The 26,573-nt window shown below is 42.5% G+C and overlaps 1 protein-coding gene across 1 annotated transcript in view; it reads left to right on the forward strand.

Moving 5' to 3' along the window:
* LOC141049001 (polypeptide N-acetylgalactosaminyltransferase 2-like) overlaps positions 1–26,573 on the forward strand; it is a 115,160-nt gene that overhangs the window by 25,833 nt on the left and 62,754 nt on the right. Inside the window, exons 2-4 of the mRNA XM_073545090.1 lie at positions 283–370; positions 9,355–9,442; positions 17,935–18,038. Coding sequence (XP_073401191.1) covers positions 283–370; positions 9,355–9,442; positions 17,935–18,038 — 280 coding nt within the window. The remainder of the gene's footprint in view (positions 1–282; positions 371–9,354; positions 9,443–17,934; positions 18,039–26,573) is intronic.

Here is a 26,573-nt window from a genome sequence, read left to right on the forward strand (position 1 = left end):
GTGGGGAGTATAGAATTTATTATTTTATGGGAGCCAATAATTTTGATCAAGAAAGGACTTGTCCTAGTAATGGAGAACCCCTTTAAAGCTGGGAGTCTAAACTTAGTTTCCATATTGATTATAGAACTGTATTTTGAATATGTTTTGGTAAACCGTCAAAATGCCAAAACTTGTGTCCAAATACTTCTGGATCTAATGGTTTTTCAACTATGCTTTTTCTATACCCTAATAACTGGTTTAGTAATTGTACTTTTTTTTTTTTTTTTTTTTTTGTCATTTTAGGACAGAACTAGAGTTGTGTCTCCTATAATTGATGTAATTAATATGGATAACTTCCAATATGTTGGTGCATCAGCAGATTTGAAAGGAGGTAAGGTATTTATTTTACTTATTTATATAGCGCCATTAACTCCACAGCGCTTTACAGACATTATTGGCACTGTCCCCCGATAGGGAATCTAGATTGTGAGCCTCATCAGTATGTCTTTGGAATGTGGGAGGAAACCAGAGAACTCGGAGGAAACCCACACAAACACGAGGAGAACATACAAACTCCTTGCTGATGTTGTCCTTGATGGGATTTGAACCCAGGACCCCAGCATTGCAAGACAGTGACTGTAATAGAAAATGCATCCACTTAAGGGTAGATTTCTTGTCCTTGAACAATGCCTGCAATCTTTATATACCCCTTTGTGCTTGGCGCCACTGCTTGCTAGCTTCCACATCATGACAATACATTTCTGAGCAGCGCATTAATGTTGGTTGCTGAGTGCAACAGGAACTGGTGTGCACAAAAACTGGTGAGCACCACCTCCCCAGCCTGATGCCCCCCACATCACACTGTACATCCATGGACAGTGCTTTTATGTGGGCAGTGAATCTAGCAGGAGCAGCTGAGCCAAAGGTGCAGGTTGGTGCAACAGTGGTCCCTCACTGCTATATCGCTGAGTGCAGGACACAGTGGAGTGAGTTTGGATGATACGGCTGCCCTCATCCTACCTGGTATGTTTCAATATACCATATACTGTGTTTTAGTTTTTTTTTTTTTTTTTAACAAAGAGAAGAGTGCGTGACAGAAGCCACTGTTGGGCATCCGTCACAGGACTTGGATGAATATACATCCTTCAGTACCCACAAACTCAAAATAGACACAGCCTAAATATACCGTACTTTAGAAATTCCAAGAGAAATTCAGGTCAGGTAGAGTAATTTTGACGAATCTTCGTCTGTATTCTGCAGCTCTCTGTGCTTCCACTTGTATGAATAGATTTGCTTTCAACGCTCACAATTATTTTAGCAAACTAATTAATCGCTTACACTATATACTGCATTACAATGGTATTGCAGTTTATGGTAACATTAGTGATCTCCTATGCAGGACACCAGACCACAGAGCGCTCTTGCTATGTATCCACTCCATTTAAAAACTGTGCCTAGAGATTGACAGAGCCCTTTAAATGATTGAACAGCACTAAGCCTAGCTAACTCTGGTTATTTCTGTTAGCAGTGGGTGTCAGCTGTAGAAGACGGCAAACATCTGCCACAGTTCCTGAGCTCATGCCATACAACCCCTTCCGATATGTAACGTACAATACTACAATGCTAGGTCAAAATTTTAGGCTGTTGCAGGAAAGATTGCTACAAACTAAGTGCCTAAAAAAGTGTTAATGTATCATTTGTATCAATTGCAAAGTGAATAAACAAGACATAAAAAATCAAATCAATATTTGATGTGACCACCTTTTGCAACAGCATCAATTCCTCTAGATCAGGGGTCTCAAACTCGGCAGAGTAAATGGGCCACACATAAAAAAAAATTTAAGCTGGCAGGCCGCATTCCTTTCAAACACCTTGTACACGCGCGGCTCCGCTCTGCACGCCTCGTACACGCGCGGCTCCGCTCTGCACGCCTCGTACACGCGCGGCTCCGCTCTGCACGCCTCGTACACGCGCGGCTCCGCTCTGCACGCCTCGTACACGCGCGGCTCCGCTCTGCACGCCTCGTACACGCGCGGCTCCGCTCTGCACGCCTCGTACACGCGCGGCTCCGCTCTGCACGCCTCGTACACGCGCGGCTCCGCTCTGCACGCCTCGTACACGCGCGGCTCCGCTCCATCCACCCTGTAAACCCCTCCTGATCCAATCCTCATCCAGCACCATGTCAACCAGCACAGACAGCAGTGTCCTGCATACACTGAGGCCCCTGATCATGTGACCCCTGACTCCTCCACCTCCTGTGACCTCATCCCATGTCTGTGCACACAGAACAGCCATCGTGCGCTCCTGAATGCGCGTCTTCCAACTTCCTCAGGGAGTGAGACATGATGCACCGTGGGCCACAGATGCCTGCCTCAGGGGCCGCGTTTTTGAGACCTCTGCTCTAGATACACTTGCGCACAGATTTTGAAGGGTGTTTGTTCCAAACATCTTGGAGAACAAATCTGAGACTTCAAACTTGAACAAATCCTTCTATTTATTCATGTAATCCCAGACAGATTGTGGTAATCAGGACTCTGTGTGGTCCATATCCTTAACCAGGAGTCCTTGTTCTTCTATGCGCTGAACATGTTTAATTATGTTTTCTGTATTATTTTTAGAGCACCATTAATTCCATGGTGCTGTATATGAGAAGAGGAAACATACAAAATACAAATATAATTTACAGTAAACCAACTTACAATGACAGACTGGTACAGAAAGGAGAGGGCCCTTTCGGGTTTATAGTGTACAGGATGATGGTGAAAGATAGTAGGTTGGTGGACTTGCATCAGCTCCTGTGGTGGTGAGGTGGCAGGGGGTAATTGCAGACTGTAAGCTTTCTTGAAGAGATTCGTTTTCAAGCTCTGTCTGAAAGCTAAGAACGTGGTGACTAACCGAACACATTGGGGCAGTGTATTCCAGATGCAATTGGGTTAGGAACGTATATGTGCAGAAAAGAGCAGGTGGTCTTGGGAGGACTGGAGATTACATGTTGAAAAATAACTACCTTAAAATTAGTTCGGAGGAGATGGATTATGGACGTCTTTCTAGGTCAATATTAGTCATTTGAACTGGATATATTGGGGAATTGGGAGTGAATGAAGGGATTTGCTGAGTGGAGACAAAGAGGAGTGTTGATCAGTGAGGTGAATTAGGCGGGCAGCCGAGCTAAGGACATACTAGAGAAGTTTTAGCGGATTATGGAAATATTTTTGAATTTGAGGCGATTAAAAGCGTGAATGTGTGGTTTGAAGGAGAGGGCAGAGTCTGGGGTTACTCTGAGGCAGCGGACTTCCAGTATAGAGGAAAGCATAGTATCAGTTATTGTGATTGATAAATCGGGTAGGAGAGTTAGGTGAGATGGAGGAAAGATATGGAATTCAGTTTTGTCCACATTGAACTTCAAGAAGAATGGTTAGAAGAAGCTGTGGAATCGGAGTCGGTGCTCATTTTGGTGGAGCCGGTATAAAATGGACCGACTACTAAAATATATAATAAATTGGGTACAGTAGTTCAATGAAGAATGTGCTGAATATTTTTTCATAGGAATTTGGGAAAGTTATGAAATGTCCTATAAATGGCTGTTCTATTCCTGATCTAAGGCTACATTCACACAGCGTTTTTGCTGCGTTTTTTGAGGATGCGGTTTTCAGCTGCAAAAGCAGATCAGCTTTTTTAAAAAAACCGCATCACCTGAAAGGTTATTGAGCTCATAGATAATGTTTTCAATAGCAAAAGCTGATTAGAAATCTGCTCTTGGTGTTTCTCTGGAAAGAGAAAGTATGAGAAAATTAGTGATTGAAGAAGCCCTTAAACAAAAGGAAGATCTTAAAAAGACTCTCAAAAGGCTCTTCATGTTTCTTAAAATGGATGCCTGCACACGTCAGAGTGAACTATTTTGCCATCAATGTTTCATTATATTTATGACAAAGAAATTGTTACCAAGGCACTGGCAGTAAAAGATACTAAAGCTCATCACAGCAGCCAGTTTCTCCAGGCCTTAGTGGAAATAGTTCTGCAAGATTACGAACTCAAAAAAGAACAGGTTCTTGCTATTGTAACGGACAATGCTTCAAACATAAGTACAATTAAACTGATGAATGAGAGTAATGAACAACAGCTAGAAGAAAATTTAGGATTCAGTATGTTGGAGATGGAAGGCTATAGTGCTGTTCATGTAACTGAGGAGCAAACAGATATTACAACAGAAGAACAGCAAAATTATACTGTAGAAATAGATGATCTTGTTGAAGCTGCTTCAAAACACTTTCATATTCATCACATGCGCTGTGTTGTGCACACGCTGCAGCTGGCAATAAGAGAGAGTCTGCAAGAGGGACATGCTGGAAATCTGATTGAAAAAGTGAGGAAATTGGTTATTGCTGCCAGAACCCCTAAAATTGATTCCATCTGTGTTGGGAAAGGGGCAATTGCGATCATGCCACTCGGTGGGGCAGCACTTATTTAATGATTGAGCGATTGCTTGAAATAAAACTGTTTCTTATAGATATAGAGAACCCTCAGGTAATCCTAAATGAAGGTCAGTGGACACAGGTGGCTGAATTGAAGGAATTGCTTAATCACCCATTTACCGTGACTAAAAAATTACAAGCTGAGGTTTTACCTCCTGGCATTTTCATAAGGAAGTGGAAGAACTTGCTATTTTGCCTGTCCCATAGAGGAGGTTTAATCGCAGATCGCATTTCTGCTTCAACGAAATGGAGAGAGACACAGCTATTGGAAAATAAAATTTTTCTGGCAGCTGTTTATGTGGACTCAAGTCATCATATACTGCTTGATGATCAACAGCTTACTAAAGGAAAAGAAGCTCTGACTGAGGTAGCAGTTAGGATGAGTGGCCTATAGGAGGACTGCCAGGCGCAAGACGACTTGGGTCCTGACAGTGCTACTGCTACCATATCTTCATCCTCATCAGATGAGGAGTTTGACTTTGACAAGTATTTGGATGACATGGAACAGGCAAAGCGTTGCCGCAAGGAAAAAGATTTCACTCCGTCTCCTATAGCAAGCAGATTGACCATATTTCAGCAAAATGTTTCACTTGCTCTCAAAGAAATAGAAAAATTCAACCGTTCATCAAAACTGACTGTGCATGAGGCAATTCCTTTATACCTGGAAATTGTTAGAGGTGTTGCCCATGTGGTTACTGCTTTGCCTCCAACCCAAGTTAGTGTAGAGAGGTTGTTCTCTAACCTTAAAATTATTAGGTCAGATTTGAGGTCATCTATGAAGGAGGATCTGATGGAGGCAATTCTGTTTCTTAGAACAAATTCATAGACTGCACAAATGTTGTTTGGTATGTTTGCCACATACATAGTTTATTACATAGTGTATGTATGTGTGTGTGTGTGTGTGTATATATATGTGTGTATATATATATGTGTGTATATATATATATGTGTGTATATATATATATATATGTGTATATATATATATATATATATATATATATATATATATATATATATATATATATAATCAGCATTACATAGTGTATTACATATTTACAATTTATTAGTCTTTTTTGTGTTCTAAAGTTGTATTCCAATTATTATTATGCATTTATATAGCGCCATTTATTCCATGGAGCTTTTCATGTGAAAAGGGGAAATATAGACAGGTACAATAAGCATGTGTAAGACAAGGGACACACAAGTACATAAGGTATACACAATAAATATATATTCTGTTCTATCTAAATATCTTGATTATTGTATCATAAAAATGATTAAATGTCTGATGTTCACATTGTACTACAATACATTTTTCACTTAAATATAAGCAATATATGAGGAGTCAGAGTCGCAGGTTTGGCTTACTGACTCCACAGCCCTGAGAAGGAGTAGGTGGCTAGGATTCTGGGCAGCAATCCCTACATGTTTTGCAGCTGTCTAACAGCCATGAATCATGCTGCCACGGTGACTTGAACATATTACTCAAGCAGGTCCGAGATACTCGGATAACACGAATATCGGAGCTTGTTCGCTCATCAGTAATCACCAGCAATGAGAAGCAAAGACGGAGCGCACAAGTGGTGGAAGATGAGGTCAGGTGGGGGAGGTAAGAGCGAAGGGGAGATAATAATTTGGCAAGTGCTGGGGTTTGGTGATAGCCAAGGAGCTTAAGAATTTACTGGAGCATAAACTGTAATGGTGTGTGCACACGCTGCGGATTGTGCTGCAGAATTTTCCGCGCAGATTTGTGTAAATCCGCAGGTAAAACCGCAGGTCGAAAGACCTGCGGTTTATCTGCAGATTTTCTGCGGTTCAGCCTGCGGGTTTCCCCTGCGGTTTGACACCTGCCGTGGAGCAGGTGCCAAACCGCAGCGGAATCAGCACAAAGAATTGACATGCTGTGGATTTAAAACCGCAGCAAATCCACGCGGAAAATTCTGCAAAGTGTGCAGTGCGGATTTCATTTTCTTTTTCAAATTTTATTGAAGGAATGTCAACAATAATGGGGGGGGGATGGAGAGAGGGTTGAAAAGGGAGGGACCAAGTGGCGGATTTCATTTTCATTGATTATAATGGTACTGTACACCGCAGCACCAAATCTGCTGTGGATCCGCAGTAGAATTCGCAGCGTGTGCACACACCCTAAGGGTATACTGTACAGCTCTCCAACCCTTGGTGGACAAACTTCCTTTTGTTACAACCAAATATGTCACATTTTGACTCCTCAGTCCAGAGTACGTGATTCCATTTTTTGCAACAAAATTCCTGCGTTTTTCTGCATAGTTCTGTCTTCTGGTTTGGTTTCCTTGTAGAAGGTATGAATTTTTTATTCCAATTCTACTTTGAAGACCACTTCTGGCCAGATTTCTCTTAACAGTAGCTGAGTGCAGCTGGGTCTACTGGCTGTTACCACTTCTGCGCTAATGGCACTGCTGGACATCTGAGCTTGAAGGGAAGCAACTAACATAAGAAAAAATTCAAAAAACTTATATATGAAATGTATACTTGCCAAACCCTGACTGATGCACTAGCAGGATGCAGCAGATCTCCATTCATAAAGGCTTAGGGCAGCACAGGTGCAACCCACTGATGAAGACAGCCAGTAACCCAGCAAAAGAGGAGCTGGCTGCCTAGTGGGAAAAATGCACACAGATAAGGCTTGCATAGGACCTCAGTCACACAGAAGTGTGGTGCAAAGTGTCTGAACAGCCTATTGATCACGCCCATATTATTAGCAGGCGGGCTACTCAGCACTATATACATGCATCACACAGAAAAACCAAGCCAACATAAAGATTGTGTTAGGGACTCAGAAAATCTGAGCAGCCCACCTGCTAATACTATGGGCGTGATCAATAGGCTATTCAGACACTTTGCACCACACTTATCTGTGTGACTGAGGTCCTATGCAAGTCTTATCTGTGTGCATTTTTCCCACTAGGCAGCCAGCTCCGTTTTTTTCTTTTGATTACAGGCTGTCTTCATCAGTGGGTTGCACCAGTGCTGCCCTGAGGGTGTGTGCACACGCTGCGGAAGGCTCTGCGGATTTGTCTGCGCGGATTTAGTAAAATCCGCAGGTCAGAAGACCTGCAGTTTATCTGCGGATTACCCTGCGGTTTTGCCCCGCGGTTTATCTCTACAATGGAGGAGATAGCAAACCGCAGCGGAATCCGCAGAAAGAATTGACATGTAATTTCTTTCTGCGGATTGAAAACCGCGCGGAAAAATCTGCGCTGCGGTTTTTGTTTTCCATAGGTTATAATGCTACTGTACACCGCAGCAGAAACTGCTGCGGTTCCGCAGGGCCAAAACCGCTGCGGATCCGCAGCAGAATCCGCAGCGTGTGCACAGACCCTAAGCCTTTATCAATGGAGGTCTGCTGCAATAAGTTTCCTTGGCTGACCACTTCATCTATGGTCCTCAGTGACGCCTATTTCTTGGTGCTTCCAAAGAGCTTGGACAGCATATCTGGATACCCCAGTCGTCTTTGAAATCTTTGCTTGAGATACCCCTTGCTGATGCATTATGACTGCCTTGTGCGTTGTTGCTGTTTTCGGTCTACCTATGGTGTATGACCTGTAACATGAAACTCTTCCATCCTCACCTTTGTAATAGAGTTTGGCCCTTCCATCCTCACCTTTGTAATAGAGTTTGGCCCTTCCATCCTCACCTTTGTAATAGAGTTTGGCCCTTCCATCCTCACCTTTGTAATAGAGTTTGGCCCTTCCATCCTCACCTTTGTAATAGAGTTTGGCCCTTCCATCCTCACCTTTGTAATAGAGTTTGGCCCTTCCATCCTCACCTTTGTAATAGAGTTTGGCCCTTCCATCCTCACCTTTGTAATAGAGTTTGGCCCTTCCATCCTCACCTTTGTAATAGAGTTTGGCCCTTGCATCCTCACCTTTGTAATAGAGTTTGGCCCTTCTTCATCCACTTTCAAGCTTTCTACAGAGCTGTTTCAGTTAATAACTGTGTTTCAACCTACTGTACATGTGAGAATGATCATTATCATCTGTTTGGTTTAATTGGTTACTTATACACCTGATTAATTCTGCATACTCTGTGACTTTGGGCAAGTGTACTTAAGGCCCTTTAACATTTAGCGATGCACCAGCGATCCAACCAGCGATCCGACACGGTCAGGATCGCTGTTGCATCGCTAAATGATCGCTAGTGAGCTTTCATACAGAAAGATCTCACAGCGATGCAGCAGCGACGCAGCGCAAGATACTTACCATTCACACACAGCGATCCTGCGTCCTCCCGCCCGCCTCCACGCGTCGCTGGACGTCATAGCAGGAAGTCTCAGCAGGAAGCAGACGACGAGAAATGGAGCCGGACATTCTCGCGCGATCAGCGATGGACAGCGGGGGAGCCGGTCGTTGGTAAGTATCACACATAGCGATATCGCTAGCAATATCGCTATAACGTCACAAAATCAGTGACGTTTTAGCGATATTGCTAGCGATATCGCTTAGTGTAAAACCCCCTTAAGAATTAAATTTGCTTTGATGCTGTTTTGGATGCAGAGAATGGTCACCCCAAATACTGATTTGATTTAAATGTCTCTCTTGTTCATTCACGTTGCATTTTGTTAATTAATAAAAATAAACTATTAATATTTCTATTTTTAAAAGCCGCCTTACTGTGTTTCATTTTTTCCACAGTTCCCTAAAACTTTTACACAGTACTGTGTGTGGATTCCATGCGGATATTTATAAATTCAGAAGTTATGATCTGAAGGGTTTTTTGAAAAAGGAGGTTAACACAAAGTTTGCAGTTATTGCTAATCTCATTTTACATTTTATAAAGTTTGTTGGCAAATGTATGATGTAATTGCAAAACAAAGTAAAGTGCTTCTTAATACTGTTGTTTCCCCCCCTTTTTTCTTCATTTCTAGGTTTTGACTGGAACTTAGTTTTTAAATGGGACTATATGACACCAGAGCAAAGGCGAGCACGTCAAGGAAACCCGGTAGCACCAATTAAGTTGGTATTTCTTTTGACCTTCTCTTTTAACTGATAAATTTGAAGTAGCATTATTTTACACCATGTTCCAAATTATTATGCAAATGATATTTTTCTCTGATTTTCCTAAGTGGTTGGTGCAAATGACAGTCAGTCTAATAAAAGTCATCACCCGTTAGAGTATACATCAAATTTTATTGAAGAAACCTCCCAATGATAACGATATAATCTCCAAAGTGAAGAAAAACTCAAAATGCACTGTTCCAAATTATTAGGCACAGTAGAATTTCTCATCATTTGATATGTTGTAAAGAACTGAAAATGCTCATTTGTGGAATTTGCAGCATCAGGAGGTCACATTCACTGAACAAAAAAGCTATTTAACTCCAAAACATCCTAACAGACCAAGTTACATGTTAACATAGGAACCCTTCTTTGATACCACCTTCACAATTCTTGCATCCATTGAACTTGTGAGTTTTTGGAGAGTTTCTGCTTGTATTTCTTTGCATGAAGTCAGAATAGCCTCCCGGAGCTGCTGTTTTGATGTGAACTGCCTCCCACCCTCATAGATCTTTTGCTTGATGATACTCCAAAGGTTCTCTATAGGGTTGAGGTCAGGGGAAGGTGGTGGCCACATCATGAGTTTCTCCTTTTATACCCAAAGCAGCCAATGACTCGGAGGTATACTTTGCAGCATGAGATGGTGCATTGTCATGCATGAAGATGATTTTGCTCCTGAAGGCACGTTTCTGCTTTTTATACCATGGAAGACAGCTATCAGTCAGAAACTCTATATACTTTGCAGAGGTAATTTTCACACCTTCAGGAACCTTAAAGGGCCCTAACAGCTGTTTCCCCATGATTCCAGCCCAAAACATGACTCCTCCACCTCCTTGCTGACGTCGCAGCTTTATTGGAACATGGTGGCCATCCACCAACCATCCACTACTCCATCCATCTGGATCATCCAGGGTTGCTTGACACTCATCAGTAAACAAGACTGTTTGAAAATTAGTCTTCATGTATGTCTGGGCCCACTGCAACCGTTTCTGCTTGTGAGCACTGTTTAGGGGTGGCCGAATAGTAGGTTTATGCACCACAGCAAGCCTTTGAAGGATCCTACACCTTGAGGTTTGAGGGACTCCAGAGACACCAGCAGCTTCAAATATCTGTTTGTTGGTTTGTAATGGCTTTATAGCAGCTGCTCTCTTAATCCGATGAACTTGCCTTGCAGAAATCTTCCTCATTCTGCCTTTATCAGCACGAACACGTCTGTGCTCAGAATCGGCCACAAATCCAAAACAGTACGATGATCATGCTTAAGTTTTCGGGAAATATCTAATGTTTTCATCCCTTGACCAAGGCATTGCACTATTTGATGCTTTTCAGCAGCAGAGAGATCCTTTTTCTTTCCCATGTTACTTGAAAACTCTGGCCTGTTTAATAGTGTGGAACATCCAGTTTTCCTTTTATTGGGCTCACATGGCAAACTAATTATCAAAGGTACCTGAGATTGATTTCAGTGATCCAAAGAACCCTGAGACACAATACCATCAATGGGTTTCATTTAAGTAAAAAAAAAAAAAAAACACTATGACACGTAAAACCAATTTTCATAATAATTTGAAACATGATTTAAAGTCCAATTCATTTCTTTAAAGAGAACCTGACATCGGGGATTATGCATATTAAATGAGAGGTATGGCCATAATGGCGCTGTTATACTGACTTAATTCAGACATTCAGTTCTAAGATCATCAATAGAAGTTTTAGACTCTGTGCCTTGGGCCCATACTGTGGACAGGGTCTTCAGCTCTGCCCCAGCCCAAGTGCTGCCTCTGGTATCTTTATCCTCTTCCTTATTTAAATTTTGTGCCTACACCGTGCTAATCACGGGCGTGCCTGCATAGATTGATCTCACGATGGGCCTCAGCAAAATGGCAGGAGCAGTTCTTGCGCAGTTTGTCTTCAGTGAAATTGTGCCAGCTCATGCAAAGATTGCCTTTTTCACACTTCAGTTTTTTTGCATCAGTCAACATCTGCCAAAAGGACGGATGGCGGATCCGTTTTAGTACTCATGACAATGGATGCCACCTGTCCGTTTTTGTGACGGATCCGACAAATGAAGAATTTTAAAGGAATCGCAGCCTGAGAGAGAGAGAGAGAGAGAGAGAGAGAAAAAAAACAAAAAAAAAAAACGGATCCTCAAAAGAAAATTGAGGATCCGTTTTTTTCAAAACCTGGCGGATTGTGACTGATTGTAAAAAACTGAAGTGTGAAAGAGGCCTAAGGGTACGTGCACACGCTGCGGAATCCGCTGCGGATTAATCCGCACGGATTTTGCAAAAACCGCAGATAATCCGCAGGTCCAAAGACCGGATTATCTGCGGTTTGGTCCTGCGGATTCACTATCTCCACAATGGTGGAGATAGGAACCCGCAGCGGTTTCCGCAGAAAGAATTGACATGCAATTCTTTCTGCGGATTCAAAACCGCAGCAAATCCGCGCGGTTTTTTCCGCAGCGTCGGCACAGCGTTTTTTTTTTCCCATTTAAATGAATGGTACTGTACACCGCAGCTAAAACTGCTGCGTGTCCGCAGCGGCCAAAACCGCTGCGGAAACGCAGCGGAAACTGCAGCGTGTGCACACAGCCTAAGGCTTTTTATGAATATGCAGCTGCGGGCCGACAACTGCGGTCAGATAGTTATTGCTTAGATGCTCATAAGGCTTTTGATAGCGTGTAGTGGGGATATTTGTGGCAGGTTCTGTGCTGTTTGGGCTTTGGTCCGCAGTTTGTCATGGGTTCAACTGCTGTATGCGCAACCGTTGGCAAAAATCAGGGTGAATGGGGAGCTATCCCAAACTATAAAGTTGCACAGAGGGACGAGACGGGGGTGTCCACTCTCCCCTCTTTTGTTTGCTTTGGCGGGGAATCTCTGGCCGCAAAGATTCGACAGTCTACCGGGGTGTCTGGGTTCAGGTATGGGTCAATAGAGGAAAAGATAGCACTCTATGCGGATGATATACTATTGTTCTTGGGTGATCCATACACTTCTCTGGGGAATGCCATGCGGCTTATTGAGGAATTTGGATCCTTGTCGGGGCTGGTGATAAACTGGAATAAATCAATTCAGTTTAAGGTTGATGATGTAGTGGATGAGGTGAGGGACACCGTAGGCGGGGGCAGACTTAAAGTAGCAGATCAATTTAAATACTTAGGGATATGGGTCTCTATGCCAGTTAGACTATCTGCATAAGAATCTGACTCCTGTACTGGGGGTTCTTAAGGCGAAGGTGGGGGCCTGGACTAAACTGCACTTGTCGGTGATTGGACGGGTCAGTCTCATCAAAATTATTCTAATGCCTAAGACACTATATGTACTTCACAATGAACCTATTTGGATTGCCCTTGGGAAATTTAAACATATCAACTCTTTATTTAGGAGTTTGGTATGGGGGAAGCAGCATCCCCGTATTAGGTTGGAGATGCTTCAGCGGCCTAAGGAAGAGGGGGGATTGGCTTTACCTAACCCTGAAATATTTTTTATTGCGGCACAGTGCCAGCATCTCAGGGGTTGGGCGGATGAGGAGACCTCCAGCATGGTACAGCATTTGATAGAGGGGCTGACAATGAAGACCGGCGGTTCAGTACTTGTAGGATGGGTCCCTGGGGGCACTTGTGAAAATTTACCCAACACTATTTCTGATACATAAATTATGGGGAAGGATCAAACAAATTCGGGGAGTCACCTGTCTAACTAGGTTTTCTCCGTTATGGCATAATAACAATCTTCCGGAGTTTATGAAGTTGGGATGTTTGTCGGAACGGCTGGCCAGGGGGATACGGTATGTCTTTCAGATATTAGAGCAGCGGGAGTTGAAATCTTTTTCCAGGCAGCAGTCGGAATATGATCTTAAGGCCTCCGTGGAATATCAATATGCTCAAATGAGATATGCATACAGAGCTCAAAACAGATGATTGCCTTAAAATTCAGGACAACCTAGTGCTGCAGTATGTGTGTGTTTGGGGGGGACTACAAGGGGGGGGTCATCTCCTCTATATATTGAGACCTAATACATACTCATTTACTTGGCTATCCAATCAATTCGTGGGCTAAGTGGTAAAGGGAGCTGGGTCACTTGGACGATGAAATGTGGGAGTCGATTCTGGAGTGGATACCAAAACTGTCACTGAGTAAGCCGTATAGACTATCTCCGCTTTATATTTTACATAGAGTATATAGGTCTCTGGAAGTTATGTATAGGGCTGGATTACGGACTAACTCTGAGTGTCCTCGGTGTAAGAACGAAAATGCTGGATTATTTCATATGCTGTGGACGTGTCCAAGATTGGCTGCTTTTTGGTTAGTGATCCTGAGTCGTGTGAAAGTGGCCTATAGGTGTGTGGTCCCAAGAAAGCCATGCTGGGATATGTGGAGGAGATACGTTGAAAACAATTTGAAGGTTGCAATTGCTAAAGGTTTGCCTCCCTGAACAGGGCAGACCAGCTGGAGATGGTTGGCTCCCTCCAGTTCCCTTGGCAGTTTAGTCTAGTGTATGTTTCCTCCAATGATTGTGCTTCCATTAGTCATCAGGAAGATCAGGGAGGAAGGAGTGAGGGTGATCCTCATCGTTCCTTTCTGGCCCAAGAGACCTTGGTTTTCATGGCTCATATCCATATCAGATCCCTAGATCTTCCCATCAGATCTGGGCCTGTTCTCTCGGTCCATTCAATCATCCTCAGGTGAGGGATCTCCACTTGACGTTGTGGAACTTGAGAGGCAGCTGTGGAAGTTAAGGGGTTTTTTTGACAACCTGATCAACACTCTTCTCCAAAGTAGAAAGGAATCCACAACTAAGATATACAGTAGGGTGTGGAGAAAATTCCTTGAGTTCCATACCGGGCCCTTCTCTAATGAAGTACCAATTTCTGCAATCCTTGACTTTCTGCAGAAGGGTCGGGAGCTGAGCCTTTCGGTTAGCACATTAAAGGTTCAAATATCCGCTTTCGGAGCACTATATAGTTATAATATTGCTGGTGATAGATGGGTTTCACGTTCTATTACAGCGTGTGACCATGGTAACATAACCTTGGTCCTTGATGACCTGATAGGTCCTCCATTTGAGCCTTTAGAGTCAGCTTCTTTAAAATGCCTATAGTTAAAAACTGCTATGTTAGTCGCTTTAACATCAGCTAGAAGAGTTAATGACGTACAGGCTCTATCTATAGATCCTCCTATTCTTTTAGTTTTTTTTTTTTTTTCTTTTAGTGCTGAAACCGGACCTTTCCTACCTCCCTAAATTAGTTGTTAAACTTCACGGATGTCAGTTGATTTTTCTTCCCTCCTTTTTTGCTAATCCTTCTACTCCTGAAGAAAAGAGATTCCACACTTTTTAGATGTGAGGAGAACTGTCCTACATTATATAGAAAGAACTCATCCCTGGAGGCAGAGTAGGGCTCTGTTTGTGTCCTTTCAGGGCCACAGGAAGGGGTTTGGAGTCACAAAGTGCACTTTATTACGATGGATCAGAGATGCAATCTGTCTGGCATACTCAGCGAAAGGTGAAAATTCCCCCAGACGGTGTATGGACCCATGCTATGGCATCCTCCTGGGCTGAGAAGATGGACAATTTCGATAGATCTGATATTTTAGATCAGCAACATTGTCTTCACCATCTACCTTTTACAACCACTATAGGCTTGATTTGTCATCATCCTCTGATTTGGTTTTTGGGAGATCTGTCCTCCATTACAGTTGTCCCTCTCAGGTGATGATTCTCTGAAAGTCTCTCAAGTGACACAAATGGGTTTGAATGTCTATTAAAGGTAACATCCTCACCAGAAGAAAGCCATTACTGTGCAAATGCCACAAAGTATTTTGCCTACAATTTGCAAAAACAGCAGACAAGAGACAAGCCTCAAAATTTCTGGAAAAAGGTAATTTTGACTGATGCAAAAATTGAGCTTTTTGGACACAGCCATAAAAGTTATATTTGGAGAGCAGTCAACAAGGCCTATGATGAAAGGAATACCATTTCTACTGTAAAGCACGGAGGTGGATCGCTGATGTTTTGAGGATGTGTGAGCCACAAACACACATAAAACTTGGTCAAAGTTGAAGGAAAGATGAATGCAGTACATTATCAGCAAATACTGGAGGCAAATGTGCAATCATCAGACCGGAAACTCTGCATGGGACTTACTTGGACGTTCCAACATGACAACGATCCAAAACACAAGGCCAAGTCGACCTGTCATTGGCTACAGCAGAACAAAGTGAAGGTGCTGGAGTGGGCATCTCAGTCTCTCCTGACCACAATATCATTGAGCCACTCTGGGGAGGTCTCAAGCACGCAGTTCATGCTAGACAGCCCAGGAATTTACAGGAACTGGAGGCTTTTTGCCAAGAAGAGTGGGCAGCTTTACCATCTGAGAAAATAAAGAACCTCATCCACAACTACCACAAATGCTGTCATTGATGTTAGAGGGGGCAATGCACGGTATTAAGAAATGGGGTATGTGAACTTTTGATCAGTTATTTGGATGTTTTGGATTGTCATTATGATTTTAAAATGAGAAAACACAGTAATTTGACAGTAAATGATTTTACCCAACCACGAACCACGATTGTACATCTGTATGGTGTTTATTATACTTTATGGATCAATATTTGGGACCTATTATATACTGTGTGGAACAATATATGTGGCTCATTATACTGTATGGAGCATTATATTGGGTCCATTATTCTGTATGGAGCTCTATGTGGTGCCCTTAATACTGTATGGAGGACTCTACGGTCCGGGTTTTGAGCTATAGTTACCACTCATGTAAAGTAAGAAAGAAGTGAAAGCTTTGGCATTGTACTATGTCTATATTTCTCTGCTGTATTTGTGCATCATGAATTGTAGTGTGTGTTAAAGGGGCCCACATTTGCCTGGCGAAAACCTGGAGCCGGCCGTGCCTGTGACATTACGTCATTAAAAACTGTCTAAATAAATCCTTCTAAGCTCTATGTAGATACAGGAGGTCCGTTTTCTCTGTATGACTCAAAAGTTAATGCAAAAGTCTGGCAGGGGACGGAGGGAACAGCTGGGTCAGCAGCTGAAGGAGAATAATAAATGCAGGGACAGGAGACTTCCTGTTTCTACATAGATCAGGGAAAAGAGAAGAATTTACTGGGTAATAAGACAAAATGAGCAATAGTAAGCACGCAGTGCTATATAATATGATGTTTGCAATATAGTAAGCGGATAAAAACTTGGATGGGAGGAGTGCTTCTTTAATTATCCAGAGGAACAATAAATAATTTTATAGCTCTTACCACAGTAAAATCGGAGTGGCTGAACTTGACCTCTGTAATCATTGAATCTAAATGTGTGGTGTCAATAGTAGGCTCGTATAATAGTAAAGGTTTTTAAAGGGAAATTCAGCCCTCCTAAGCCGTCTATATGGGCGTGCAGGCTATAGGAAGCTGAATAAACTGCACCTTGTTATCCGATGTCTCATTCCAGAGAATCCATATGTTTCTTTATATGTAAATGAGCGGTTAAGTTAAAACACAAGCTAAATATTGCTGGATTATTTGTATTACATTTATTTATTTTTTTTGTTAACCCCTTCCAGCACCCTGACCAAGCCTTGTCCATACAGAGCAAGTGCTGGCTGTGCTGTATGGTAAAATGTGATATGGTGGATGTTTGGGGAGGGGAATATTTGTGGATTTCCTCTTGCACGCCTTTTTCTTCTGTGCAATCATGAACATCATCTTACTCTATGTAATATGCTGTAAAATATCAAATATGTGAAATATGGCCATATTACTGGAATGCTTTTGATCACAGGAAGCAATAGCTACCGTTTGTGATTGTGGGGAGCCAATGGGTTTTCTATTGCAGATGGGTCCCCCCCCATATTTCTTTTTGTCGTTTTAAGCTAATCTTTCAACAGGTTTTTGTCACCTAATCTAAAAGCAGGACAGCATAGAGACAGTGACCCTGATTCCAGTGATGTGGCACTTACTGGGCTGCTTGCTGTCGTTTTGCTAGAGCCACAGTTTCATCAGCAAGAGATTATAACTATTGGACTAGTATGTCAGCTGTCGTGCAGTCCTCCTCATTTATGAGCTCTGTATAACCCCCATCGCTGGAATCTTTCTGCCCATGTTCCGTGTACACAAAGCGGTTTATCGGTGGTGTTGACAAGGTTATACAGAACTCCGCAATTGGAGAACTGGTAGAAAACAGTGATTTTATTAAAATTACAGTAAGAAAACAAGTACGTTACATCACTGGAGTCAGGGTCTCTGCACGTACAATGTGGTGCTCTCCGATGGGATAGCAAATAATCTGGTGACAGATTCCATTTAAAAAAACAATCCTTCACAGAGGCATTGTGAATGTCACTTTTTAGCAGTCCTCTCATTATTCCGAGTATATGGTTTTGTTTTATGTTATTACTTCTGTGCTGTAACTTCTGGGCTTTAATAACACTTTGTCGTCCATTGTAGAACGCCAATGATTGCTGGAGGGCTCTTTGTGATGGACAAATCCTACTTTGAAGAATTGGGAAAATACGATATGATGATGGACGTTTGGGGAGGGGAAAATTTAGGTAGGTATAAGTAGTGGATTTCCTCTAGCACGCCTTTTGGGGGGTCATTTTACTCAGCTTAATGTTGTAAAATGTCAGATTTCTTGAAGATGATCCGGCACCTGTACAGTTACCCTGTATGGGGAAGGCATTGCTGACCCTGCATTTACACAATTTGCCACGTATTTCAATCATTCTGGTCGTCACATTTTGTGAAGTGGTATAATTCACAGTGAAAGTATATAGATTTTCTTAGAACAGACAAACACAGTTGTTCCACACTATTTTTTTTTTCTGTAACCTCTTAAGGTCATCTTAAAAGTAAGTTTCTTAGTTATGGACACACTAAGGCAGTGCTTCCCAAACTTTTGTCAGTATCCAAAACCACTTATCAGGGAGTGTACTGTATCCCTGATGAAGAGCTCTCTTCATCTGGTTGCCCAAGGTATACATGTAGGCTTTATATCACTGTATCATCTTGATGTTATGTCAGCAAGTTACCATTGCTAATTGATTCTCCTCTCAACCCCTTCATGATCATATAATGTTAATTTGCATCATTGGCGCCGACCCCAGAGATACGATCGCAGGGTGCCAATGGTTTACCATAGGAGGCGGGAGTCTGCTGAAGGCCTCAATGGCTACTATGTTGGTCCTCTAAGAAACTTCATAGGAGAACAACAATTTACTATGCATTTGCAGTGTTGCGATCAACTGATCACAGGTTCAAGTTCTCTGTGGGGAATTAAACAAAGTGTAAAAAAAAAAAAAAAGTAGTCATATTTGCCATCACTGCATATAAAAATGTATGATCTAGCAAAATATTAAGTTTAAGTCACGCTTTGAATACCAAAAAAGAAAAAAAAAAATGAAATGCCAGAATTGCTGTTTTTCTGTTCTCACACTTGTCCCAAGACGTGCAACAAAAAGCAAGGAAAACGACGTGCCCTAAAATAGTATCAAAAATAGTATCAATAAAAGTATTAGATCTGTATGCTAAAAACACCGTCACACAAGTTTACTGATGGAAAAATGAAAAATAAAGTTAAAGCTCACAAGCAAATGGCATTACCAGTTGTTTTAAACAGTCCAGATTTTATTTGACCAAAGAAGGACAAAAGCCTTTTGAATTTAGTATAACCACACCGACCTTAATTGTACAGCAAAATGAATGCTTTAAGGACAAATCCCAAAAATCAATGGTGGAGTTTTTTTCACCATTTATAGTCATACATACTACTACTATTCAGCCCTTAAAAAACAAGCCCTCGTACAGACATGTCCAAGAAAAATTAAAAAATGTATTACTTTTGGAAAAGAGGGAGGAAAACCAAAAGTGTAAAAATATATTTTTTCGACTATATTTAAGTACACATAATAATCTTTACATCATGTACTTCTCTGGTGTGATTGGTTAGGGAATGTGTCATTAAAAAAAGTAAAATATTTTATTCTGTTTTGGGTTAGTCAGAGTTTGGAGTTGCTTCCCTAAAGGAGTTAAAGGGGTTGTCCACTACTAGGACAACCCCTTCTTAACCTAAGGCTGTGTGCCCACGTAAGCGATTTTGAAGTGTTTGTCCCAGTCAAAACGCTTCAAAAACGCATACAAGAAGCATCCCATTCATTTGAAATCAATTCCGCACTTTTTGTGCACATTGATGCGTTTTTCTCCGTGCAAAAAACTTAGCAGTAAAAAGCGCAGCATGCTCATTAATTTTGCGGAAAAGTCCGCATTTTTAGCTATTTTCTATGAGTCAGAAGACGCACGGGAAAAAAAACGCATCAAAAACACGCGGAAATAAAACACTCGTTTTCTGGGAAGGAGTCCGGTTTTGAAGCAGAAATTTTCTGCATACGTGGGCACATAGCCTAAATGTTATGCCCTGATAAAATAAAGCTTTTACTCACCGTAGTGTCGGCACTCGCTCTCACCGGGGCTGTGATGCGATGTTGTGACATATGATGCCGAATCCTAATCCACGTTGGCATCATTGTCTCCGCCCTCGGACAAACTGAATATGCAGAGGAAGTCCTTACTACAGCTGATCCCCGTCTTCCTCTTCATGTTCAATTTGTCCAAAGGTGTAGACAGTGATGCCAGTGCTGATTGGCCACACCACAGAATCCATAGTCTCAGGGAGAGCTAGTGCCGACACCGCAGGAACGGAGTCTGCACGGGAGGTCAATATAAGCTTTAGGGCTCATACCCATTTGCGAGAAATACGGACGAGTGCAATCCGATAAAAAATCGGATTGCACTCGGACCAATGTTATTCAATAGGTTACATCTCATCTGCGTTTTTTTTTTTTTTTTTCTCAGCTGAAATCGGACTGAGAAAAAAATCACAGCATGCTGCGTATCTCGGACGATACTCTTCAATACAAGTCAATGGGTGCGAGAAAAAAATGGCACAGTACTCACTATGCGAGTACTGTCTGATTTTTACGCATCGGTGTCCTTTGAAAAGGCGGTAATTCGTATGCGGTGTACAGTAAAATCACTGACAGGTTAGAAAGCATAGATATATACACACAGAGAAAAAAAAAAAATAAATATATATATATATATATATATATATATATATATATATATATATGTGTATATATATTTGTATGTATGTGTGTGTGTGTATATATATATATATATATATATATATATATATATATATATATACAGTGCCTACAAGTAATATTCAACCCCCTGCAGATTTAGCAGGTTTGATAAGATGCAAATAAGTTAGAGCCTTCAAACTTCACACAAGAGCAGGATTTATTAACAGATGCATAAATCTTACAAACCAAAAAGTTATGTTGCTCAGTTAAATTTTAATAAATTTTAAACAGAAAAGTGTGGGTCAATTATTATTCAACCCCTAGGTTTAATATTTTGTGGAATAACCCTTGTTTGCAATTACAGCTAATAATCGTCTTTTATAAGACCTGATCAGGCCGGCACAGGTCTCTGGAGTTATCTTGGCCCACTCCTCCATGCAGATCTTCTCCAAGTTATCTAGGTTCTTTGGGTGTCTCATGTGGACTTTAATCTTGAGCTCCTTCCACAAGTTTTCAATTGGGTTAAGGTCAGGAGACTGACTAGGCCACTCCAACACCTTGATTTTTTGCCTCTTGAACCAGGCTTTGGTTTTGTTGGCTGTGTGCTTTGGGTCGTTGTCTTGTTGGAAGATGAAATGACGACCCATCTTAAGATCGTTGATGGAGGAGCGGAGGTTCTTGGCCAAAATCTCCAGGTAGGCCGTGATATCCATCTTCCCATGGATGCGGACCAGATGGCCAGGCCCCTTGGCTGAGAAACAGCCCCACAGCATGATGCTGCCACCACCATGCTTGACTGTAGGGATGGTATTCTTGGGGTTGTATGCAGTGCCATCCAGTCTCCAAACGTCACGTGTGTGGTTGGCACCAAAGATCTCGATCTTGGTCTCATCAGACCAGAGAACCTTGAACCAGTCTGTCTCAGAGTCCTCCAAGTGATCATGAGCAAACTGTAGACGAGCCTTGACATGACGCTTTGAAAGTAAAGGTACCTTACGGGCTCGTCTGGAACGGAGACCATTGCGGTGGAGTACGTTACTTATGGTATTGACTGAAACCAATGTCCCCACTGCCATGAGATCTTCCCGGAGCTCCTTCCTTGTTGTCCTTGGGTTAGCCTTGACTCTTCGGACAAGCCTGGCCTCGGCACGGGAGGAAACTTTCAAAGGCTGTCCAGGCCGTGGAAGGCTAACAGTAGTTCCATAAGCCTTCCACTTCCGGATGATGCTCCCAACAGTGGAGACAGGTAGGCCCAACTCCTTGGAAAGGGTTTTGTACCCCTTGCCAGCCTTGTGACCCTCCACGATCTTGTCTCTGATGGCCTTGGAATGCTCCTTTGTCTTTCCCATGTTGACCATGTATGAGTGCTGTTCACAAGTTTGGGGAGGGTCTTAAATAGTCAGAAAAGGCTGGAAAAAGAGATAATTAATCCAAACATGTGAAGCTCATTGTTCTTTGTGCCTGAAATACTTCTTAATACTTTAGGGGAACCAAACAGAATTCTGGTGGTTTGAGGGGTTGAATAATAAATGACCCTCTGAATAAACTTTTCACAATTTATAAAAAAATTAAACAAAGAAATAACATTCTTTTTTGCTGCATTGCATTTCACACTTCCAGGCTGATCTACAGTCCAAATGTCACAATGCCAAGTTAATTCCGAATGTGTAAACCTGCTAAATCTGCAGGGGGTTGAATACTACTTGTAGGCACTGTGTATGTGTATATATGTGTGTATATATGTATGTATATATATATTTTTTTTTTTTTTGCAGAGATAGAAGAATAGCCGATAATTCATTTGCCGGCTTCTGTAAAATCACTGCAGGAGCCGACAGGAGAGAGAGATTACATACAGTAAATCCATATAGAATAGGCAGATATATAGATGTCAGTTACAAATACAGTTAGTAGTATAGTGTTTGTGCAAAATACTGGAAATGTGTTTAATTGATAAGATTATTTTATGGAAAAAAATGGAGTTGGGTCCCCCTATTAATAGCCAGCTGAGGGCTGATGTTAATAGCCTAGGAAGGTACCATGGATATTGGCCCCCCCAGCTAAAAACATCAGCTCTCAGCTGCCCCAGAAAAGGCACATCTCTTATATGCGCCAATTCTGGCAATAGCCTTGCTCATCCCACTGCCCTGTAGTGGAGGCATATGTCACCTTTCAGGTGATTTCACCTTTTAGATGCTCCTATTACTAACCCTATAGTCAATTTGTAAAGAAAGCACAAACACCCTGAAAAAAGTCCTTTAATTGAAATAAAGACACAGGCACCTTTATTATTCTTAATTAAATCATACTTGCAACAACACCTAATCCATGCAAAGCCCTCAATCTCCTGTAATAAATATAAAAAAAAAAAGCAACAATATACCATACCTGACCGTCGTTATTTTCCATGCCGTAATTCTCACGGTGACCTGCTATGAAAACACTGAGCTTGAACTGCCGTGACCTCATCACTAGCATTTTCCCACGGTCCTGAGGTCACAGCAGTTCAGCCCGGCTGCGAGAACCGCTTCAGTGACTAGGGGAGATCGTCGTGGGACACTCGTTTTTAAAGAGGGACTGCGTCAGAAAGGTAAGTGTAGGTTTTTTCTGGTACTGAGCCCGTCTTCCCACTGCCGTGTAGAGGTGGCATATGGGGTAATAAGGGGTTAATGTCACCTTGCTATTGAAAGGTGACATTAAGCCCGGTTAATAATGGAGAGGCGGCAGAAAAAATTTTAATGAAATAAAACATGACACTTTTCTCATAATTTTTATTGTACGCCCAGATACTAGCGAAACAATCGATCACCCGCAAAAACTTTAAAAAAACAAAAACAAAAAAAAAACAACCTATACTTGCCTTTCCGATGCAGTCCCTCTTTAAAAACGAGTGTCCTATGACGATCCCCCCCTATAGACCAGTCAAAGCGGATGTGACCGCTCTACAAGGCCTCCAATGACACACTGACCGGAGATAACCCTCCTGCAGTGTATCATTGGAGTTCACTTTACGGCAGCACTGCTGCCTGAGAAAATTCCCATGCTGTAGCGCTGCCGTAAGTCACATGTGAACTCCTGTGACCTCCTGGCAGAGTGATACAGCACAGAGGGTTATCTCCGTCACTGTATCGCTGGAGCCCCTGGAGAGCAGTCGCATCAGCTGATGTGGCAGCTCTCCACGAAAGATCGACGTGGGACCCTCATTATTAATGGATTACGGCGGAAAGAGGAGTATAGGTTGGTTTATTATTTGCAGGAGACGAAGGCTTCGGGTAATAAGGTGTGTGCTGTGAGTATGAGTATGTACTCTCATGTGTTGTATGTTATGTATATGTACTGTATGTTATATGTAGTATGTTTTGTTTTGTGTTTTTTTGGTTTTTTTTCTACATTCACCACATTAGCCAGATGATGGGAATACTACTTTCCCATCATCCGCTAATGCTATCACTGTAGTGGGCATAGCCGGATGGGACTAGTAGTCCCATCGGACAGTGCCAGCACAGGCCCTGCTCGGGCCAACACGGCATCGGCACAGGCCCTGCACAGCCCTGGCAGAGGCGGCACAGGCCCAGCAGAGCCCCGCACACACACACACACAACCCCCAGACAGACCCCCGCACACATTCTCCGCACACACATAGTCATAGGCTATGACTATGATGCTGCACTGCCAGCCAATCACAGTAATGCCACAACAAAGAAGGCGGTGGCTTTACTGTGATTGGCTAACACATGCCGGGCGAGAGATCCGAATATTGCGAGGCGAGTAGTGAATGCGAACATAATACAGCATTCAGCAAAAGTGTAACACATTAAAGTGAATCTGTCACCTATTTTTTCGACTATAATCTGCAGCCACCGCCATCAGGGGCTTATCTACAGCATTCTGTAATGCTGTAGATAAGCCCCTGATGTAACCTGAAAGAGAAGAAAAACGAGTTATAATATACTCACCCATGGGCGGTCCGAGTCCGATGAGTGTCGCGGTCCGGTCCGGCGCCTCCCATCTACTAGCGATGACACATCCTCTTCTTTTCTTCCCGTCGCGGCTCAGGCGCACTGGTCTTCCCTGTTGAGGGAACGGCAGAGTACTGCAGTGCGCAGGTACCTGGAAAGGTCAGAGAAGTCCGGCGCCTGCGCACTGCAGTACTCTGCTCTGCCACGTACTTCAAAAATAAGATAGACCAAACAAGGCAACTTTGTTGTCCGACCACCACAACCCCTTTGTATACCAGACCAATACCCTAACCCTATAACTTCCCTCTCCAAAATCACTGAAGGACAGTTTGCTCATCTTCTCTCCAAATCACACCTCACTACTTGTGCACTTGACCCCATCCCACCTCCTCCCCATCCTCACCACTACACTTATCCCATCTCTAACCCATCTCTTCAACCTATCACTATCTTCTGGTACCTTCCTCTCTGCTTTCAAACATGATACAATCACATCTATCCTCAAAAAGCCATCCCTTGATCCGAGCGTTATGTCCAGCTATCGCCCAATATCTTTGCTCCCATTTGCTTCCAAACTCCTTGAGCAGCATATCCACGCTGAACTTTCCTCTTACTTTGCATCTAGTTCGCTCTTCGACAACCTACAATCTGGCTTCTGTCCCCACCTTTCCACTGAGACTGCCCTGACTAAGCTTACTATTGACTGACTTACAGCCAAAGCTAACAGACAATTCTCTATACTCCTCCTTCTAGACCTGTCCTCTGCCTTCGACACAGTTGACCACTGCCTCCTACTACAGATCCTCTCTTCCTTTGGTGTCAAAGACCTTGCCCTATCCTGGATCTCCTCATACCTAACCAACTGCACACTTAGCATTTCCTACTCCCACACTACCTTCTCCTCTCTGTTGGTGTCGCTCATGACTCTGTCCTAGGACGCCTTCTCTTCTCAATCTATACCCTTTGCCTGGGACAAATAAATTCATATGGCTTCCAGTACCATCTATATACTGATGATACTCAGATCTACCTCTCTGGCCCAGATGTCACCTCTCTGCTATCCAGAATCCCAGAGTGTCTGTCAGCCATATCCTTCTCCTCTCGCTTCCTCAAGCTCAGTGTGGACAAATCGGAACTAATTATCTTTCCTCCATCTCTCATATCTTCCCTACCTGATCTATCTATCACAATAAATGAAATCACACTTTCCCTTGTCCTGGAAATTCGCTGCCTAACCCTTGACTCTGCCCTGTCCTTCAAACCGCACGTCTAAGCTTTGCTACCTCCTGTCGCCTCCAGCTCAAAAACATTTCCAGAATCTGTTGTTTCCTCAAACCTCACTCTACCAAAATGCTTATGCATGCCCTAATCTCCCGCCTCAACTAATGCAACATCCTCCTCTGTGGCCTACCTTCCCCATTCTCTGGAATTCTGTGCCCCAACACGTCCGGTTATCCACCACATTTGAATCCTTCCAACAGAACCTGAAAACCAATGTCTTAACAAAAAAAAAGTTACAACGTGTAACGACCACGCGGCCACCTCAATACCATCTGAGCTACTGCAACCCCCGACCTACTGTCTCCTTCCCCATAATCCTGTAGAATGTAAGCCCGTAAGGACAGGGTCCTCTCCCCTCTGTATCAGTCTGCCATTGTTAGTTTGTTTACTGTAAGTGACATTTGTATTTTGCTGTAACCGCATCTCATGTACAGCACCATGGCATTAATGGTTCTATATAAATAAATAAATAATAATAATAACAAAACTTTTTCTCCACTCATGGTTAGTGGTTGGGTGAAGCCATTTATTATCAAAAAAACTGTGTTTTCTCTTTTTAAATCATAATGACAACCCAAAACATCCAAAAGACCCTGATCAAAAGTTTACATACCCTGGTGATTTTGGTCTGATAACATGCACAGAAGTTGACACAAATGTTTTTTTATGGCTACTAAAGGTAACATCCTCACCTGTGAATGACAGGAAAATTGTTCGGGATGCAAAGAAAAACCCACAAATGACATCAGCTGAAATACTGGA

Source organism: Dendrobates tinctorius, unplaced genomic scaffold, assembly GCF_039654945.1.
Source record: "Dendrobates tinctorius isolate UK_male_01 unplaced genomic scaffold, ASM3965494v1 ptg000140l, whole genome shotgun sequence".
Classification (NCBI taxonomy): Eukaryota; Metazoa; Chordata; class Amphibia; order Anura; family Dendrobatidae; genus Dendrobates; species Dendrobates tinctorius.